We start from the raw sequence: 21600 nt of genomic DNA, 5'->3' as shown, positions 1-21600 counted from the left end.
TTTCTTCGGGCCGTCCAAACAGAGAAAACAGTTGGCTTCAGAAACAGTCCCGTCGTGGCAGCTGGGGCCCTTTAGAAGAACAGATGGTACACACAACAATCGCCCCTAAAAAGTGAAACTTAAATGAAACTTGTGTTATCGTCGGAGAACAAAAGGTTGTTGTAACTTGAAGACGATAGCGGTTGTTTCGCTGTTTTGCGAGAAGACATTATCACGCAATCGCAGTATCATCAATCTCACAGGAACCCTGAGGGGTCGGAGTTACTTCCTGGATATCCTTTGTTCATGCTTATTAGTTCATGCTTATCAAATTGCAGGACAGTATTAACTCGAGGAAACGAGGAATACGCGACTGATCATGACGGTTATATTTTATTATAAACATCAGAAAACACAAGCAACTTGGTCATGGTCCAGTTAACAGCATACCGCGGTGCATCATGTGAACATGTTGTCATTAAATTACTTTCACACACGGACCACTAAATGCCGGTGAAGTGCTAAAGAGGAATGACTTTGACACGAGAACCCCACAGCGAACGGTTTCATATGTGTATCACAAATGCATCACTTGGATCCGAGCTCACCACATCAGTATTCAACAAACGGAAAACGGCAAATACTCACGGAGTGGATAAGCACAATGTAGTTAATACGGCAAACAGATCCAATACGTTGTTCATTTGATGCTGCAGTAAAATCTCTGACTGGAAGACTCGCACCATGCCGAAGGCAAAACCACCCATCCAGGCACGGCAGCTGGGCTGACGCGCTAGCACCATATGGATCAGATCATATCGGAACACGAGAGCACGGCCAGGACTGTCTCTAGCCGGCTCGGCACGCATTTGGAGTGTAAGTCAGTGTTGGTGTACCACAAGGCACGGAACTCTTTCGAGCACACAGGGGCCACAGAGTGAACAGAAATAACCAAACACTGAAATACAAACATCAGTGACATGTGAATGGCCACCAAAAACGTGATGGTTAAAAACGCTATACCAGATTAAATACAGAGCAAGCTCGTTCTAAATTCTGGAACGTGTGTGAAGTGAACAAGACAAAGACCTAGGAGCGGCGAGCGGAGCCGATTGTCACAGCTCATCTCTCGGCTGACGTTCTTCCGCCTGGCCGGACCGCCGCTGGCCGCTCGCAGCCTGCACCAGGTGTCCGCGCACAAAGCGGACGATTTTCTCCGGCTCTAGACTGACCACCTCTGTGCCTACCATGTCCAGTCGGCCGCCACCCTCGTACACCTTCAGAGTCGGGTAGGCACGCACGCCGGCGTTTTGGCAGAGTCGCGGGTACTGCTGGCAGTCTACCTTGCCGCAGCGGACTTCTCCCTCCAGCGACTGGGGACAGACAAACGCAGACACAGTCAGATAACGGCAGCACGAGAGATACATGGACGAACATACCACCGCAGCAAGCACAACGGAACACAAATAAAGCCTGGACAATATCACTCGTCATACCCGAGCGAATAATATGATACCACAGCAGGCAGGTACCACCTTACCGCAGGCATCGTCAAGCTAATTACACGGAAAACGTGAATAAAATTAAGCGATTGAGCCGGATACAGAAGCGGGGTACTCGAGCAGCGGCCCTGCAGTGCCGGCGACACCATCGGACACGTTCCGTATCGGCCGATCTCATCGTCTCATGACCCGGGCCCAGCTAGTTCCGGGTGAGCCACTAACTTCGAGAGCGGAGAACTTGAGCAATCGAGCACGGTGCCGCGGCGATTGGACGGCCGATCGGGTGCGTCATCAGGGACCAGTACGCCCGCGGGCGACCGCTCCGTACAGGAGCTCAGGGCAGCCAACGAGTTATTGAACAAAGTGGGCACGGTCGGGGTTCAACAGGTAAAAAGGAAGCGATTCAAAGCATGAAACCATCCTGATTACCATAGACGTCGAACCTCGTCAAACACATACGAGTATGAAAACCGAACACGGCTATTTGATTATATAAGCAAATTGTATCAGACATCAATAGCTCAGGCAAATCATGTAGTCTTCAGTTACCTGGTTTAACAAGACTGTGGCCATCATATCCTCGTTCTCAATGACGCAAACACCGCAGCAACAGTCCCTGCTCACTGCTGTGACTCCCGACTACCCCAGCCACTAGTTAGTCATCGTTAGCCAGCCTGCGTCATCATTAACGAGCCGCCGTCGATCTTGTTGATCAGCCGCTGAGCGTCACCGACTGGTGTGCTCCGCCGGCGACACGACGGCCGCCGGCGGCACAGCTGCCCGCGTGGGCCGCCCTGAATAATTGGCTGGGAGCGCGCGGCGCCCCTAACGACCGGCGGGAGCGGCTGGACCGGACGGCAGGGCCTGATGGCGGCTGGCGCGGTCCCTGACCGGCTGGGACGGCGCGGGGGATCACAGTTGGGTAACAAAGACACCGGGAACAGCGTCCCTGTCTGACCTGAGAGACAACCCTTGCTGTTTGTCTCTCTCACGAATGTTTCGCATGTAGTCCGTCCTATCCTCCCTACTTTCCACGGAATCTCTCCCTTTCCCGATTCTCCCACGAAGTTTCCAGTCTCTAATCTCTCTCATGTAGTTTTTGATCCACCAGCTTTCCCACGGCGTCTCTCATGTCCCCCATACCCTCTTCGCGTCGTCTCCATCCTCCGACCCTCTCCAGCAAATCTTTTACCCGCTCAGAAACGCTGTCCGGCCGGAACCGATTTGTCGAGCGTGGCCGGCCGACCGCACCGCTGATACTCTCACGGTGCAAGCCGGACCTCCCGGGTCGTTAGCAAAGGTCAGTTGGTAGCCGACCGGTCAGCGGGTACAGAGGGAGAGGCGGTTAGGGAGGACCGAGAGGGGCGGTTAGGAGAGGACCGAGAGGGGCGGTTAGGAGAGGACCAGGAGAGGCGGTTAGGGGAGGACTGGGAGAGGCGGTTAGGGAGGACCGAGAGGGGCGGTTAGGGGAGGACTGGGAGAGGCGGTTAGGGAGGACCAAGAGGGGCGGTTAGGAGAGGACTGAGGGAGGCGGTTAGGAGAGGACTGAGGGAGGCGGTCAAGGGACTGTGAGAAACGGTCGGGGGAGGGGTCAAGGGGAACCAGGAGATGCGGTCAAGGGGACTGGAAGAGGTGACCGGCTCCTCCAGCCGTACCGAGCGCATGGGGCCGTGGGGTTTGCGAGCTAGCCGTCTCAGGTAAGTAGCATCACAATATGATGGGGAGTCGTTTATTCTCATGATCGCGCATAAAAGAGAAATGAACGAAAGCAAATCGACTCTGAAATACACCTTTTATCAGAACTGCTGTTACAGGGTCTCTATATGTCTGGGTATGCGTTTGAATGTGTGCCACTACCGTCACACGTATTTACCAACTGACTCCTCCCGTTCCCGGCCACCATCTGTTGGCGACTTATTAAGGGAATATGGAACAGACGGCCCGGCGCTGTTTGCCCGCGTCTATCGACTGCAGTTGATGACGACTTGTCAGCGCTAATTGCCGCCGCCTCGAGGGAGACGGAGTGCAGTCAACACATCGAGCCGAGGAACAGCCGAGTGCCGTCAGCTCCCAAGGCCGGGGAGTGTCATCAGGACATATCTGCTGCGGAGGGGGGAGTGTCGTCAGCTTAGTTAAATCAGCGCCCGACACTCGCCCCTGGGAAGGTCGATCGATACCAACAAACTGAACCGCAGACCCAACCAGAGCTGATTAGCATACGACCGAGACGTGATCTGTGGACAGGATTCAGTCGTGACGCGCATCCGTGATCAGAGACCAGTGGAGCGCGCTGGTGGGACAGAATTAAGACGGTCCCGCGTCTCGACTGTCGATTGAAAGGCGGTGGATACGCCGGGCCTCTTGCTTTTCCGCAGCCCGGTTCTTTGAATTAGATGCCCGGTCCTTAACAACACAATTCACACACCCGAACTACAAGGAGGTGCTAAGTACATATGGCCGCTACGAGGACTACCGGCTGTAGCAAAGAGGTCATCAGGCCGAGAGGCTTTGCAGCGTTGAGGTCGCCGTGTGGAACGGAGATAACATTAGTGCGGTAGGTAGGAAGATTAGGGAGGGACAGGTGAGACAAGCACCGCCCTGCAGTCTTACCCGTGCCACCAGCTGGAACTTTGGCGCAAACATCTGACAGTGGCCGCACCAGGGTGTGTAGAAGTCCACCAGCCACGGCCCGGGGCCGTCCAACACGCGTGGCACGAACTCGGACTCTGCCAGCTCCGTGACGGGGTCCGGTAGGAAGCGCAGCGTCCAGTCGAGCAGCGACTCGGCGTCACGGTGGCCAGAGTATACACTGCGGACGCGAGGGCAGGAAGAGTCAGACACTGAGACAAACACTGGACTCAGTACCTGCTTGACTAAGAGCCAGGCGGCTTCAAACGACGGGACGGGACCTAAGGCGTCCGGTAAACGCAGGGAAAGGGACGAAATCGGTCGTCGGGGACCGGATGTCACACTTCAGGAAAAGACCCAGGCCTTCCCCAGATTCAGTGCAGTGTCCCAAAATTTGTACATAGATGTGGGTGGGAAACGACATCCAAATGAAAATCATTTTCCACTCTCACCTCCAGTTTTCAAGCCCAATTCTCCACTCCCAATTCCACCGAGAAGGAGCAATTGCATGAATGGTTGTTTTGCATCTGTCACAATTGTAGATAGATTAATGTTTTTGATCATTTTCTCACTCTCTTTGGACCTTACCTGACCGACAATTTTTCACTCTCATCCTTTTTTGGTCAGCAATTTTCCCCTGACACCCAAGCAAAAATATAATTTTGGGACACTGATTCAGTGAACGTGAAGGAGAGAGGTTCTGGAAGAAGAGCTGCGTCGAACACCGAGGCTGGTATATCTTTCACGAATAAGGTTCCAGTCTGCATATATCTGCTGAGCAGTAGGCAACGCGTGGCCACAGCTACGCCACCTACCTGTAGCTGTGCAGGCCACCTTTTCCTGGCCGGTACAGTCGTACGGTCGGGTAGGAGCGCACGTCCTGTTCAGCACAAAATGTCCTGTGCTCGGCACAATCCACCTAAGGGAACGCGGGAGGGGATATTGGATAAACTGAGGCACTAAACATATCTTGAAAAAGTTCAGTCGTAAACACCAAACAACCACACAGCCTATCAGGCTACAATCAGCGACACTTCGGCCATGGTTCCCATCGTCGCAATGGGTTACTAATGACCGAGGCAGGACTAAGGGCATCGTAACTTGGTACAGGGGCGTCATTACCAGAAACAGATGCAGACTGAGGGCGTAACGCGTTAACATAGACAGAGAGGTATACTGAACGTGTCGTTCCCAGACAACAGATAACAGCGGCAGCCCAAGGGTGTCATTACCAGAGACAGAAAAAGACTGATAGCGTCACGGGAGACAGAGGCAGACAGTCAGGACGTCCTTACTCCTTACCATGGCGACTACGGCCGGTACGTTGTGCTGCTTGAGGAGCCGGGCTGCCCGCCGGTACTCGGGGGCGAACTGGACACAGGGGCCGCACCAGCCGGCGTAGAAGTCGATCACCCAGAGCTGGTCGGTCGGCCGGCGGCGGGCCAGCTCCTGCTGCACGGGGTCGTTCAGAGCTACCACTGAGGAGGGAGAGAGAGTCAGTACTCACACGGACCACTGGAAAACGGAGGAGTGAGTCCCGGATGATGCGTTCTGGAGCTATACAAAACTGACAGCGGCCCTTCACTGAGCACAACATTCACCACTGACGTTTACTACGGAATCAATTCACCTAAACCACGCGGCTACCCGTATCCACCGACGGGTGGCGCCACCCTCACAAGAGAGGCATTGGCTGATACCGATAAATTTTGTCCAAAGGCCGACACTTAAGCTTGTCCTGGGGTAACTATTAACGTTATCTGCATGTCACTCCTCTCTCTTCACGTCTCTTCATGCGTAAGTGGCTTGCAAACTCCCACACATTAAACAGCTCTAATGCCTGAAACAGACTCTTTCCGCAGTCAGGAAATCGCATGCGAGAGCCTATTCCAATACATGGAAGCACGCTCGCATCAATCGCACGCACCTCCCGGATGCGATTGATGTGGGAAGAATTATAATGTATTTGAATAGGTTCTCGCATGCGATTTCCTGAACGCGGAGAGTCTGTTTCAGCCTTAAGACCAGGGCTGCGGAGTCGGAGTCGGAGTCGGAGTCGGAGTCGGTCGGAGTCGACAGTTGTGACCGGAGTCGGAGTCGGAGTCGATTTTAGAAACCCGAGCCGGAGTCGGAGTCGGAGTCACCGAAAATCTGTCGACTCCGCAGCCCTGCTAGGTCTGCGGAGTCGGAGTCGGGAGTTGGAGTCGGTCGGAGTCGACAATTCTGCCCGGAGTCGGAGTCGGAGCTGGTTTTTGAAAGCCGGAGTCGGAGTCGGAGTCGGAGTAACCGAAAATCCATCGACTCCGCAGCCCTGCTTAAGACACCTACGTCTCTTACAGCCCCATCCCACCAATGTCTCCACTACACCCTTCGCTCTCCCACCTGCCGGCCTCAGGGTGTCCTCTATGAAGTCGAGCAGACCGGCGGCGGTGTGCGGGCCGTGGTACACGTGTGGCTCCGACTTGTTGTACACGATTACCGTCGGGTAGGAGCGGATGTTGTAGCGCGAGCAGAGCGCCGCGTGCGCCGTGCAGTCCACAGACCTGGGACCGAGATGGGACAGCGTCACGTAGGGAATTTTATGACTTTGCTACGGGAAAAAGTTTCATAAACGACCAGGGACGAATTCAGACATTTGGGTAAGCTATGTTTGAACAAACGAGTAAAACAAAAGAGGGACACATAAACCGAGGAGATACCGAATGATATTAGGACTGGAACACACTGACCGACGGGGGCTTGGCACCTCAAATCATTAAACTTTTGCATCGACCAGCGTACGTCGGACTATTAACAGCCACAGGTAGACTACAATTAACAAGGACGGAAAAGGTGGCGCCACTCCACTGAACCCTCACCCACTGACCGACTGGGCCCAGTTCCTCCCTCTCGACTCACCCAAACGGCAGTGCCGACTGCTGCGCGCTGGCCTTTCTCAGTTCCGGCATCAGTCTCATACAGGGCGGACACCAAGGGGCGAAAAAGTCCACCACGCGCGGCCGGCCGTCCCGCAGTGCCGACTCCAGGTCCTCCGGACCCAGCACGCTCAGTGAGGCCGCAGCAGCGTCCCGAGCAAACGCGGCCACGCGGTGTGCTGTGGCGCGCCCGTGGAACAGTTCATACCCGCCGCCGCGCGCTGCCGGTTTAAACAGCACAAACGCCGGGTATTTGGAGACATGTAGCTGTTTGCACAGATGCGCCAGTGTCGAGCAGTCGAGCCGAGCGAACGATGTAGAGGCGAGCAGTGTGGGCAGTCGGACCAGCTCCATGGTGGGTGCCAGATCTGCAGCAAGCTCGACTAGCCACGGTAGAGAGCCGCCGTCCCGGTCCTTCCGCAGAGAGGCGCGCATCGACTGGCGATACAGGGACGGGGGCGGTCAGACGGCGGGGTGACGGAGACATGGGGAGGGAGGGTAGGGGAAGAGGGAGGGAGGGAGAGAGAGAGAGAGAGAGAGAGAGAGAGAGAGAGAGAGAGAGAGAGAGAGAGAGAGAGAGAGAGAGAGAGAGAGAGAGAGAGAGAGAGAGAGAGAGAGAGAGAGAGAGAGAGAGAGAGACGCAAGCCGTTGCGAGGAAACGCGAGAGAGGGAGTGGTGTGAAACGGGGCGGTGGATTGCCTTGTCAGTTTACCTTACATAAGTAGAATGGTGCGATGTCTCATAGCCTGAGCGGAGCATTTTGTGTCCTAGCACTCTCTCGGTACTTAATACAACGACACTCACCTGATATTCCTCCTCGGTGAGTGTCGGTAGCGGCGGCAGCAGCCGGAGCGCGGCCGCGGCTATCTCCTGGGCGTCCAGGCTGTCGATGGGCTGTCCGCTGTCGGCAGTCACCTCCCCGGCCGGGTAGTAGACGACCGGCCCGGGCGGCTGCAGGGTGTCACACAGCTCCGACTCGGCGCACGATACCTGGCCCACGTTCACCACGCCGTCCTGGGAACAGAAGGGACGGTCACCGATATACCTGGACTGTATGCAACAAGGACAGTTCTGTCCACACAGGATACAGTTTCCATAGTATACTGGGCAAAGAGGGCGCAGTCACCCATACATTTGGTTCACAGATGCCGCACCGACCTGTCTAGCGACCCATGCTCTCCGATCTCCCGGAACATGTTCAAGACACCATCCTCGCCGCAGAAGAGACAGTTCTACGTGCATGGGCCCGTTATTAAGTCACCAAACCACCCTACTCGCCCGTTCCCAATCCGTCCCCAAGGTATCTCCATCGGTCCATCGGCTCTCTTACCATCATGGCCGCCACCTTGAGCCGGGTGTCCTCTGAGGCCGGCGTCGGCCGCTCCTCGCCACCTTCAAAGAACAGCAGCCACGGCCGCTCGGCCAGCACGGCGCTGCGCCGGCTCAGGTGCGCCACGTTCGACGCGTCGACGTCGATGGGCGCCGCCGACAGCCGACGCAGCACGTGACGCACCAGGCGCTCGGCGATCCGGTCTCCCTCGTAACGCTCCCTCTGTCACGGGGAGGGCAGACGGTCATTTATTGTTTGACGGACTGAAGTCGTAAAGCACAATGCGTCTGAATAAACTGTTTGCTTTTCCAGCGGCTGTAATAAAGCACTTAGCTTGCAGCTACACAGCTTGCAGCTTGTACTTTCTCACGAAACGTTTCCGAGCACCCACCATGTTCAGTGTTTATGCTAACTAGTTAGTATCCAATGCAACACGTTACACGCATAATTGCTAATCGAAGCAAGTTAATGTGTGCGAGTCACTCCTGCACAAAACCTCAGTACGCTGTGCGCTGCGCCGACTGACCTCCGGATAGAAGAGCAGAGTCGGGTAGCCGTGAATACCCTGCTGTCGGCAGAGGGAGCGCTCCTCGGCACAGTTGACGGCGCCCACGCGGATCACATTCTCCAGCTCCCGGGCCATGCGGCGCCATTCTGTGGGGAAAAAGGGTTAGAGTAAGATGGGACAAGAGTCAGACAGGACGAAGTCAGACGAGAACAGAGTCAGACGGAACAGAGTCAGATGGGACAGAGTCAGACGGGGAGGAGTCAGACAAGAACAGAGTCGGACGAGAACAGTCAGATGGAACAGAGTCAGACGGGACGGAACAGAGTGAGAGGAGACAGTATCGAACAGTAGCCGCTTTCATAAAAGGGTGTTAGGTAAGGTTAGTGTAGTTTTCCACCCATTTCGTTCATGGTACACTTACGGCTATGATGAGGATGATCATTTTTGAGTTTTAAGGGGGTTCTGGCTGTATTGGCAATCGGATCCCAGGGACGTTTCAAAATCAGATGGGAGGGGGAGGAACGGAGTTGGAGGGAAGCACCAGATTCAGACAGAACGGTATAGGAGGTAATCACATGGTTAAGCAGATAAAAGGAAAATGGAGAGGAGTCAAACAGGTCACAACGATTAAATTGTGCAACATATAAAGCAGTACAAACCGCACCAATCCCTCTGAATACCACAGAGCCGGATACATACTTGAGAAATTTACAAACGACGTAGTCATCTGAACAGGATATGAGAGCAGGATACGGGGCGCAGCCAGCCGTCTGGCGTGACCGACGTTTGGAAAGTACGGACAGGCTGAGAAAGCACGGGATGAGAGAAGCGTCTTTTTTGTAAGTACCGCTTTGTTGGCTCAGAAATCATCAGCAATAAACCGGAAAGCAAGCATTTCAAGCTTTCCTGTCATTACACCTAATAAGAAGAATTTGGCATTTGGCATTTGATGGCATTCCGATCGCTGCGATCAGAAGCTGTCTCCCTGCAGTCGGTCCGCCCATCCTTCACCTAATCAACTCATCCATATCCACCCTTACCTTCCCTGACGCATGGAAAGTTGCCATCGTCACACCAATCCACAAATCCGGTGACCCCAACCAGCCTGGCAACTACCGCCCCATATCCATCCTCCCATCTCTCTCCAAAATCCTTGAAAAGGTTGTGTGCTCTCAGCTCACCTCCTACCTCATCACTAACCACATCCTCTCCCCATCCCAGTATGCCTACCGCCCATCCCACTCCACTGAAGATGCCATACTCGACATTGTCGAATGGGCGGCTCGCAGGGTCGACGGTGGTGACGTTGCCGCGGTGACGTCAGTCGACCTGAGCAAGGCATTCGACAGTGTCGACCACTCGATGCTTCTGAACAAGCTCGAGTGGTATGGCATCTCATCCCGCTGGTTCAGCAGCTACCTCTCTGGCCGTTCCTAACTCATCCGCTCCTCAACGGCCCTCCCACTCTCCCACGGTGTTCCCCAGGGGTCCATCGTGGGTCCCATCCTCTTCCTCATCTTCGTCAACGACCTTACCTGCTTCCTCCCCCATGGCCGACTCATATCCTACGCGGATGACACCCAAATCCTGGACTCAGCACCCTCCAATCCCACTTGCATCCAAGTGCTGAAGTCCCGGGCCGAGGAGAACATTCAGCAACTTCAACGCTGGTTTAGCTTAAACAGTTTAAAAATGAATGGAGAGAAGACCTGCTTCACTCTTCTTGGCACTCAAAATTCAGTTGATAAAGTCAAAAACTTCACCCTTAACGTAGATGATGCAACTATTCGGCCAACAAAACACATCAAGGTGCTGGGTGTTCTCCTCGACCAAACCCTGAGCTGGGAGCCACATATATCCTCTATCGTTCGGCGGTCAAATGGAATCCTTATATCACTGTTCAAAATTCGCCATCACCTCTCCCCTGACATCCTTAAAATCCTCGTTCAAACCCACGTTTTCCCCCACCTCCAGTACTGCTCGTCAGTCTGGGGTGGCGCCTCCAAATCCCGCCTGCACCGGCTGCAGAGGACCATCCATCTCGCTGTACGGCTCGTCTCTGGTCTCCGCAAATTTGACCACATCACCCCCACCCTCGGCGCGCTCGGCTGGCCCGGCATTGGTGAGGTCATCGCACGCCGTGACGCGGTGAACGTGCAACGCGCCTTGTACGCCGCCGGCGCCCCCGACTCGCTGCGGTCCATGTTTCGCCCGCGTGCCGCCGTCTCCAATAGAGTCACGCGGGCCACGGCTGCGGGCGCAGCTGTGCTCGACCTGCCGCGGGTTCGACTGGCGGCGACCAGGCGGCTGTTTTCGTATAGAGCCGCCGCTGCATGGAACGGCCTGCCGCCGGAGGTGAAGGCGACTGGTTCCAGGAGACAGCTGGTGCAGCACTTTAGATAGTGACTGACAAGTGACATGACTGATTTTAGATATTTTATGTATGCTTTTGCGGGTGTTGCTTTATATTGACGTGTATATTGTATGTATGTATATGTGTGTGTGTGGGTGTGTGTACCTATCATGTATTGACTGGGCCGTAATAGCCACTTGTGGACAAGCCCTAAATAAACGAAACGAAACGAAACGAAACGAAGAATGTCCTTCCTGATGCCACTGCAATGGTATTGAAGCTTGTGAGTACCGTGGTCGGCCTACGCGACCACCGGACTGGTTCTGTGCGCCGCCTGCCACGTGCGGTGTGCGTGCCAGATTTGCGTGATTGACAGTCACACAGACATTATTATGCAGGTCTTCGTTCTCTGTGAACCATGCCAGTGACTGTGGGGGTTGATCCGCACATCACGTGCATACGTGCGCTCCCATCCTAATCCTGTGCTGACGTTTTCGGTCTCATCTCCTTCCGTATCGAAACCATCTGACACGGGACGTCCCCGATGGCCTGCACCATTCACTATTTGGTGCCTTTTTAAACCTTGTAAACTGGCCGTAATTTGCGATACTAGTCCAATTCTTAGCATTCCTGTCATTTACCAGCACGCTTCAGCAACAGCTCTTTTACTTCATTACCGATAGCCATCTTCTGTACTCATCCCAACACGACTTTCGCTGCGGCCAATGTACTGGGCCCTCCCTGTTCGGCTGATCCCCTTATCCACGGCATCCAGCCTGCCCTTCAATTCAGATCAGTATTATTTCGTGCCCACGTACTTTACCACATTCGAAGTTGAGATCATTGATACTTGGAATATCACGTAAGTTACCTCCTGCCCTCTTACATACGGGTCGATGGGAAAACTGTACACTGTGCAGGACAACCAGATTAGGACAGTCCAGTCTTGTTGTTTGAAAATCATCACTTTCGGAGACTGGGACGCAAATGTCGGTGACTATTCGACAGTGTATCGGCCCACTAATGGACATATGGACATAGTAATCAATAAATTCACAGCATAGCATTCCGCCAGGTCAAGGTGCAGTGCAAAACGTCGCCCAAGGATCAGTCGTGCCGTGCCGCGACATTGCCGTACTTTATGCAGGAAAAAAAACTCAAAGCAGCTTATCATAAGCAGTTTAACATCAGGGACAGCACCGGCCTCGCACGCGTTAAAACCTCGCACATCTCGCTCCTCGGCAAATGTGCGGCCCATATTTATTATGGCTGCAGTACCTACATAAAACAATTATACTATACGGCGAGCCATCAGCTGTCTCAGCCTTTTGAAATACTAGGCGGCTTCGGCAGCGACGTGAACGTAACATTTAGCAATTAGCATAATGAAATTCTGAGACCACCTTTCTCGTCATGCATCGGTACTGTTATCTGGAAATCGTCCTATTTTATCGTAAAATATCTCCCAACGCATTTCTTCACTGTGCCGACTATGGAGTGTTGCCGAGCTATTTTCTCCATTGCAGTCCGTTCCATTTAATTTTTGGATTATAATCCAGAATAGGTACAAGTCCAGAGCTGCGGAGTCGATAGATTTTACGCTCCCGTTCCCTCAGATCTGGTCGGATGTTTAGTGCTCGGAGTCGACGTCAGCTATAACCGCCGGTTAGTGTCCGTTCCCCCGTTCCGGACCGGACCCGACCGTTCCAGACCGGACCCGGGGTCCGGGACCAGCGGTCAGTGTACGAGACCATCGGTCCGGACTAGAGTTGCAAAGTTTCCCCCAAAGGCTGCTACCGGCACCGCCCCGCCCCACAATTTTTTTTTGGGGGGATACCGGCATGCTACCACGCCCAAAGCAAAAACACCACCAAATTACCGGCATACTAAAAAACCTGCATTGTTGATTCCAGTTTACCCCTACAAGAGATGCCACATTTTCCTCTTAGTGTCCAAAGTTTGAATCATATGCTAATAATTTTTTTTTGTGCAAAACCAAAAATACCGGCATGCTACCGGCAAGACATGCCAGATACCACAAAAAAACCTGCGGTAGTGAAAAATTACCGGCATGCCGGTAATGCGGTAGGGAAACTTTGCAACTCTAGTCCGGACCCGGGGTACGAGATCATGGGTCAGGACCCGGGGTCCGGGATCGTCGGCTGCTGTCCGCCCGCAGCTCCTCCCCAGTCGGGGCGGACGGCCGTTATCTCGACGGACCGGCCCCGACCCGGACCTCCAGGCAGGCTAATACCGGCCCGTCTCCGCGCATTACACATAACACTCGGTTCCGGTGGGAGTCCCAAACCCAGCACAAGGTCAGATATAGGGTGAGCTTCAACCCGAGTTCAGCCTAATCCCACCAAAAGCGCCTGTATTCAGGAACTGAGGACAGGCCGCGGACTGGCTACAAATTATGCTAAAACGGGAGAACATCTTCAAACACTTGTCGCAGGGCGTCACGCTGGTTCATTAAGGCTACAAGCCGATTCAGTTAGACCAGAGTAAAAATTAGTGGCGGGCGGCGATAATCCTCCAGTCTGGGCGCAGACAGCAGCTCACGGTCACCAGCGCCATTGTCCTGACTCGAGAGCGGTTCAGCGTTCGTTCATGTCGTCGTACTGCTAACCTGCCTACTGTTGATACGAAAACTTCCATAATTTAGGGTCTGGCAAACGTTTTTACGTGCATGGTATTTCATAGGCGGTGTCGACCTATACGCCTGCCTTTCACCGTTCCCGGAGTGTTTTAAACGCACTGAATCAGCGCATGAATTCTGTCCCGAGGTCAGCGATAACGGGCGACCTCGGGACCAGTCACCAGAGACCAGTCGTGTGAGGCCGTTCGTGTAGCCAGTGGATTATTTGAAAGGAAAACGATATGGCACCATGTCACGACGAATGCTTACGAATCGGACTATCTGTAAAATCTAATCATGAAGAGCATCAAGTCAAGTCGCAAAAAAATGGCGGAATCGTACTCCAGCTGACGGACCATCTTCTTGAAAAAACCGACAAGGACTTATTATCTACATTCTACTGTACAGTCAGAATTACTACATTTGGGCACCTGTAACAGGCAGTGAGCCTCTCTCCCGACTGGACATACCATACATTTCCTTGTTTGTTTATTGGGGCTTCAGGGCGCGCCAACTGCGAAGGTCATCTTGCGCCCACATACCAGGCATTTCCGTTCGGTTCCAAGGTCGCTTCGTCACAGCAGCCTTCCTATCGACTACCCGGCACAGCGCCCACCCTGTACGGTCGCAGCCCGTCGCTTTCCCGCCGTGTTCACTTTGATCCAGTCCCTGTCCGTCCCAGTCGCTGTCCCTCCCAGCCACTCTCTGCCTCAGCCCCTCCTCTGTCCTGTACGGCCTTGTCCCGTCTCTGTCCGGCGACAGATCCGTCCGTAACTAGCCACAGAACCGTCACTGTTTGTCCCAGCCACGCCCCTGACCGTTTAGAGCGCCGTCCTTACCTGACCCAACCCCATTTCTGTCTGGCCAGTGGCCCAGCCCAGTTCCTGCCGAGGCCTAGCCCTGTCTGGCTCTGTGCAGTCACAATCCTGACTGTCCGCCCCAGCTTTGTCTCCGTCCCTGTCCTGATACAGTTGTGTCCTTGTCTAGTCATATCCCCGTTCCTGTCGGGTCCTACCCCATCCCTCCCCTCGCCAGCCCCGTCCTTCTCTGGCCCAGCACCGCTCCTGTCCCATCCAGCCCGTCCCAGTGTCTCCAGGTATATGGTCAGAGTCCGTCCCGTCCCTGACCGCCTCACCTGGCGCCAGATCGTGGCAGTGGCTGCAGCCGGGGGAATAGAAGTTGATGAACCAGATGTCATCTGCCTGCACCACTGTCTGCTCTGTAATACCAGATGGGGACATACGTCAGATCACTGCCGAAAGTCTGGCAGACATCCGTCGGGAGCGCACACCACCAACGGTGCAAAACAGATCACTCAAATCGAAATCAAATCAGAATCAGAGATCAGAAATCAAATCAGATCAATCAAAACGAAAACTCCAACCAACGGTAACAAACACACACTACTGCACGATCACAACTCGTCCTATTAATTGTTCAAAACAGTACATCGCGCCGACTGAATTCAGTACGACCAATTCCGTTCACAGCCAACACCCACCGAACCCGACACAATTAATTCAATCAGTCCCCACCCACCGAACTCAGTGCGGTCCAGTGTAATGATCTCCGGGTCGTCGTCGTAGATGCCGAAGTTGTCGTGGTAGTAGCTCCAGGACTGATACTGGCGCCGGTTGCCGCTGCTGCCGCTCTCCTCTCCAAACAGATCGTATCGTTTGCGCAGGTCCGGGTCCTTCAGTGTCTCGTAGGCACGGTTGATGAGCAGAAATTTATTGTGCGCTTCTGGGTCGTCCTGACAAAACCCAGAGGGAAAAATTGAGGCAATGTACTACAGTCTTACCTACCATCTTTGATGTGCATTGCTTCTCAGCACAACCATGGACTGGCTATACACAGTGAGGCTTCCTTAGACAAAGGCAGGACCTGCCAGGGCCAGAATCTCAACTGAGCAGACTGGTAATTCCATTTGAGAAACAATACAATGTTAAAACATAAAATAAACACCAGTATCCCTAACTTAGTGGCTTCAACTCGTCATCTATACTCTGTTCAAGTGTCAGATTAGGTAGGTACACATTAAGCTTAGTTATTTTGCAAAATAGGTAAAAATCAGTATTCTAGGTCACTTTCATAAAAAGATGGTGTAATAAAATAAAAAACTCATCACTATTACTCATTGCTGTAAAAAGTTAATTACATCAAAATAACCAATGAATAAAGGACACAGGTGTGCTTAAGTAATGCTAAAGGCATGGATTCATGGCTTACCTACCTTATTCTTGTCAGGGTGATATTCAAGAGCAGCTTTCTTGAATGCTTTTCTGAGTTCTCTATTAGTGGCATCTTTACTAATGTTCAGAACTTTATAAAAATCTTCTGATCCACCCACAAAATGTGATACAAAAGCAACAAATAAAATACAAGAGACACTTTGAAGCACTTTCATTTTAATAATTGCTAATATTTAACATCTGAGGGTTAAACCAATTTGTGATAATCAGGCTTATCCTGCAGTAGTATAGTATCATATGTGATGAAATTCAGCCATACCTAAGATAAATGGTATAAGTGAAGATGAAGTCAGAGCAGTATGTAGGTTGGTAGGTTGTAGGTTGGTAGGTTGGTAGGTTGGTAACTTGGTAGGTTGGTACTTGGTAGGCTGTAGGTTGGTAGGTTGGTTGGTTGGTTGTGTGTTGGTACTGGTTGTGGTTTAGTGTAAGTTGTAGGTTGGTAGGTTGTAGGTTGGTAGGTTGGCAGGTTGTAGGTTGGTAGGTTGTAGGTTGGTAGGTTGTAGGTTGGTAGGTTGTAGGTTGGTAGGTTGTAGGTTGGTAGGTTGTAGGTTGGTAGGTTGTAGGTTGGTAGGTTGTAGGTTGGTAGGTTGTAGGTTGGTAGGTTGTAGGTTGGTATGTTGTAGGTTGGTATGTTGTAGGTTGGTAGGTTGTAGGTTGGTAGGTTGTAGGTTGGTAGGTTGTAGGTTGTAGGTTGGTAGGTTGTAGGTTGTAGGTTGGTAGGTTGTAGGCTGGTAGGTTGTAGGTTGGTAGGTTGTAGGTTGGTAGGTTGGTAGGTTGGTAGTTTGGTAGGTTGGTAGGTTGTAGGTTGGTAGGTTGTAGGTTGGTATGTTGTAGGTTGGTAGGTTGTAGGTTGGTAGGTTGTAGGTTGGTAGGTTGTAGGTTGTAGGTTGGTAGGTTGTAGGCTGGTAGGTTGTAGGTTGGTAGGTTGTAGGTTGGTAGGTTGGTAGGTTGGTAGGTTGGTAGTTTGGTAGGTTGGTAGGTTGGTAGGTTGTAGGTTGATAGGTTGTAGGTTGGTAGGTTGTAGCCTGGGCTGTAGGTATGTAGGTTGTAGGCTGGTAGGTTGAATGCTAGAATGTTAGTAGGGAAGGTTAGGTCAGGTTATATTGTTTTTTATCTACTCAAACTTCATCTCCACATTTACCACATAAATTTTGCTACATTTACAAAATATATTTTGTATGCAAGTGATGTGTATCTCATCATATGAGAAGACTACATTATGATATCCAGAATGCATTACATGCATCCACAGATTAAGGTCATTAATACCAATAGATACAAGTAGTTGTCTGGCAATTAATTGCATGCTAAATGCTAGTAAATGGTGCCTATCGACACTGGTCATCAGACAGTATCATCAGACTGTGAACCAGGCTGAAAAAAATACACTATGCCACATGCCTGGGACTTGGGAGACTTCCAAATCCTTTGCACAAAAATTTGGTGTGATTTTGTCTTGAAATTTAATCCAAATTGTGCCAAAAGTTATTGCTGAATTGTGACAAATGCTAACCTTTTTAACTATTTTAGCTCATGCACATCACTCACTTTGCCATAAACACATAAGCGTAACTTTATATCTCTTTGTGGGTGCTCAAGCACCCCCAATCCTGAGCTCAGCACCCCCTGCCTTCTTAAAGCACCCCCAGCCTCCTCAAAACATTCCCAGCTGACTCAAGGCCCTCAATAATCAGAATGTCCATCTCCTAGTACTGTAATGAGCCCAGTGAATCATGCAAATACTATGCTTACTCAATTCAGTGACTAAGAGAATATACATTGAATAAATCACCACAAATTAAGATGCATGATATTTGTGTTAACATTACATCTGATATTATCAGGGGCCCGTGAACGATTTTCAAGTTGGGGGGGGGGGGGGGGTGAGCCTAAAATACCTGACATGATGCATATAAAACAGTGGCATAGCTAGGGGTGTAAGGGGACACGTTTCCCCTCCCCCCATCGGGTTCAAAGGGACGCTTGGGTCCGAGAGGCCCTGCGGCGCCATTTGACCGCTGAGGGTTAACGATGGCCATATTTCTACTCAGAAGGGCCCCGTGGGGCTCTTTAGAGCACCTCATGGGCCCTAAATAGCCACACTAAGGTCTCCATAAGGGCCCCACGCCGACTTCTGAGGGCCTCTTGCGGCTTTTAAGGACACCTCGGTGGTCTCCAAAGGCCCGTTAAGCCTGAAACAGACTTTCCGCAGTCAGGAAATCGCATGCGAGAGCCTATTCAAATACATGGAAGCACGCTCGCATCAACCGCACGCACCTCCCGCGAGCGATTGATGCGAGAGGAATTACAATGTTTTTGAATAGGCTCTCGCATGCGATTTCCTGAACGCGGAAAGAGTCTGCCTCAGCCTTTACTGGCCTCTGAGAGGTCTTACCGGCCAATGAGGGAAAGTTCTAGGTTCATTTCCCACCTGTGATGGTCCCACACTTATTTTTCTGAGGGCCCCATAACGGCAACTATGGGGCCCTCGTCGGTGCCTATGAGGGCCCACACCGGTGTCTCTGAGGGTTTCACACCCCCAACTCTGAGTGCCTACACCAGTGCCTATTAAAACCCTATATCGGCGGCTCTGAGGACCCACCCAACACCTGCGCATCTAAAGGCCACCCACTGATGACTTGAGGGCCCCACAACGGTGACCCTGAGGGCCCCACCGGCGTCTGACAGTACCATGCCGGTCTCTTAGGACCCCGCAGGACTTCTTCTGCCGGCCTAGTAATAAGGACCCCTTGCCGGTCACTGAGACCCCCTGCCGGCTTGTAGAGAGTTCGCGTCAGCAGCTCTAAAGGCCCCACACCCGTCTGTAACGGCTCTACACCAGCGTCTATGCGGGCCCGGAGCAACGCCTGTAAGGACCCTCATCGGCGCCTCTGAGAGAATCACACTAGCACCTCTGATCGCCCACACCGGCACCTGCATGGCGGCCCCACACCGGTGCCTCCCTTACCGGCGGCTCTGAGGGCCCTACGCCGATGATTCTGAGGGTGCCACCGATTACTGAAGGCACCACACAAGCCCTTAGTGTAGCTGAGCTTTAATCCCATACCGGCCCTCCGAGGGCGCCACGTCAGTGCACTCATTGCCCCACACCCCTCCCTCACACCCGGAGCGGGTAAACTGTGTTATACCTATAGCAACGATTTTACCACCGTTGTACGTTATGTATTTCTCAAAGTTGACTCAAAGTGGTCCAGTACAAAATCTGGCCTGCCACACTTATGGCCAAGGTCAGGCCCAAACACGTTTTGGGCAATCAGTCTCAGTCCATGACTCCATTATTCGGCAACTACGGTGCAAGGCCGATACTGTAGAAACTTGCAATTTGTACCCTTGACCTGACCTTGACCTTGACCTCAAACTTTAAATTAAGTGCATGTTTTTAGTTATTCGTGATGAGATCTTTCGATTGGCGTTTGAATTTTCCAAATCGGACCAATAGTTCGGGAGATAACAGGGGGGTAAAATTTATCCCCCCCAGCCCCGCGCGTTCGGCTGGAGAGTGGAGAGTGAGACCCCAGCCCCGCGCGGGTTAATGCATTGGGTGAGCCAAAATTGTTTTACAGTGGCGCTATTAAAACAAGCTCTCGAACCGATTTAACATCATTTCTTGCATGATGCCTGATGGCTACAGTAAAAAAGAACAGCTAAAAAAAACTACAAAAACTATGGAATGCCTTTCTGAAAGCTACTGAGCACCCCCAATGATTTTTGGAAAACTACACCCATGCATAAACATTAAAAAATTTGATATCAAACAATGACTGAGGCTGGATAAAAAGAAAATTAAGCACAAACAAAAATAGTTGGTGAAATCACCCTTTTACACCCCAGGACTCTGGATCACACCCAATCATAAATCCATGGGTGTTTTTTATCAGTACAGGCTTGGTCAGGTAGGTCCCGAGCCCTCAGCTTTACAATGATTTCAGAATTTTAATATTAACTTTGTGGCGGTGCATGGTAGCTGAATGGCTTCAGCATCCTGAAATTAACCATTTTTTTAATGATACCAGAGCGTAAATCGTTGAACAAACACAAACAAGGGAAAAGGAACAGTTTTGTTATAACTAATAAGTAGAGTGATCAGCTCACAAAAAGAACAAATATTTCTTTTTGTAATGCCAGTAACTCAAACTATAATTCCATTGAAAGGAAAGAATCTCGCAAACTTCTGGGGAAAGAAAAATAAACTTAACAATAACAACTCGGGTTATAAATTGCTGATGCTGATTATCTCGAAGTACAGGCGCGATGTTGTTGAATAGATGTGAAAATTGTTTGTTAAATACATAAGTCTGCACCGCCCATTCTGCAAAAAGGGTGGAATAGGGGCGGAATCAATCGCTTGTAATTGTAATGTGTTTACAATACACGTGTCCACACGAGATTGGCCGGCGTTTGTTTACGTTGTTATTTGCCGCGATGCGCCAGTTTGTATCGTTTGCTGTGTGACTGGAAATCTAAAATGCTGCAAAATTACGAGCAACAAAAAAACAATGATCCGTAAGCGATCGTGGGTATTTATTTACCATGCTATTTTGATAATAAGATGCCTTATAATTAACGCTATATTTGAATTAATCTAGTATCTACCAAGGTCGGTTGACGTCTCGATAACGTCCAAATGCACGGACCGCAGCAAGGCCCCCCTATACCTACCCGATTGCATTACGCGCTCGAGCCCGTTATACGTTCTCCAAAGCGCCTTGCTGGTGACGTTGGTGGGGGGGGGGGGACGGGGGAGTCGGGAGGCTGAATTGAACGAACATTCATACAATTTCTAAACAAATGGCAAAATAAATAACGGTGGCGTACGCGTTTGGCATAGGCAGCGGAACGGGGGCACCGGGGCACCGTGCCCCCCTTGATTTTGCCATTTTAACATCATAGCCCTATGGGCGTTGCATGGAAAGAATGGGACCAAAAGACTTTAACATTAGCCCTATGGGCGTTGCATGGAAAGAATGGGACCAAAAGTCGGCAGTGCCCCCCTCCCCCCCTTAGTTGAAGATGTTCCGCCGCTACTGGCGTTTGGTACTATAGTAAATATGCAGATGTTGGCCCAACATCGGCAAACATCGAGGTGACGTCGGCATCTCGGCATCGGCTTCGGCATGCCGACGTCGGACGATCTCGTCAACCTCGGCAAACGATCTCGGCCCGACGTCTGCTCGACGTCGGCTGGACCTCGGCTGGACGTCGATATATGCGGACGTACCCGCGACGTCCAGCCGATGTGGGGCCGAGGTTGGACTGACCTTGGGCCGACGTCGGCATGTTTTCTGGGATGGGCTACAAATATTTGTTCAGCGATACGGATCAACTAATAATATATGTACAGCATGACCTTTTCTGATCCTATCTTATCAACAACGACCTACGGACCGAAAATTTCCTTTTTCATGCTCATCTTTTATTTTGGTTGACATGTTAGTTTCGAGAGAGAAACACGATGTGTGTTATGTGTTTAAGCC

The 21600-nt window shown here is 51.7% G+C and overlaps 1 protein-coding gene across 2 annotated transcripts; it reads right to left on the bottom strand.

Annotated features, from left to right (window-relative positions):
- Positions 1-353: 353 nt before the first annotated feature.
- On the bottom strand, positions 354-20526 carry LOC122372739 (dnaJ homolog subfamily C member 10-like). 2 transcript variants are annotated; one of them, XM_043350271.1, is made up of 13 exons: positions 20493-20526; positions 16087-16285; positions 15393-15606; positions 14989-15072; positions 8881-9008; positions 8355-8576; positions 7829-8038; positions 7008-7462; positions 6492-6652; positions 5412-5587; positions 4925-5028; positions 4092-4290; positions 354-1352 (listed from the first exon to the last, which is right to left on the bottom strand). In XM_043350271.1, exons 2-13 carry the CDS (start codon positions 16258-16260, stop codon positions 1095-1097), a joined length of 2385 nt encoding a protein of 794 aa, XP_043206206.1. In that variant the 5' UTR covers positions 16261-16285; positions 20493-20526; the 3' UTR covers positions 354-1094. The 2 variants fall into 2 exon arrangements, with proteins under 2 accessions (XP_043206206.1, XP_043206207.1); XM_043350272.1 differs by having other exon boundaries at positions 20416-20499.
- Between the last annotated feature and the right edge of the window lie 1074 nt (positions 20527-21600).

The sequence above is a fragment of the Amphibalanus amphitrite genome, unplaced genomic scaffold (assembly GCF_019059575.1).
Source record: "Amphibalanus amphitrite isolate SeventyFive unplaced genomic scaffold, NRLGWU_Aamphi_draft 001394F_arrow, whole genome shotgun sequence".
In the NCBI taxonomy this organism is placed as follows: domain Eukaryota; kingdom Metazoa; phylum Arthropoda; class Thecostraca; order Balanomorpha; family Balanidae; genus Amphibalanus; species Amphibalanus amphitrite.
Note: the sequence above shows the minus strand (reverse complement) of the source record. Positions and strands in the feature narration are given on the sequence as shown.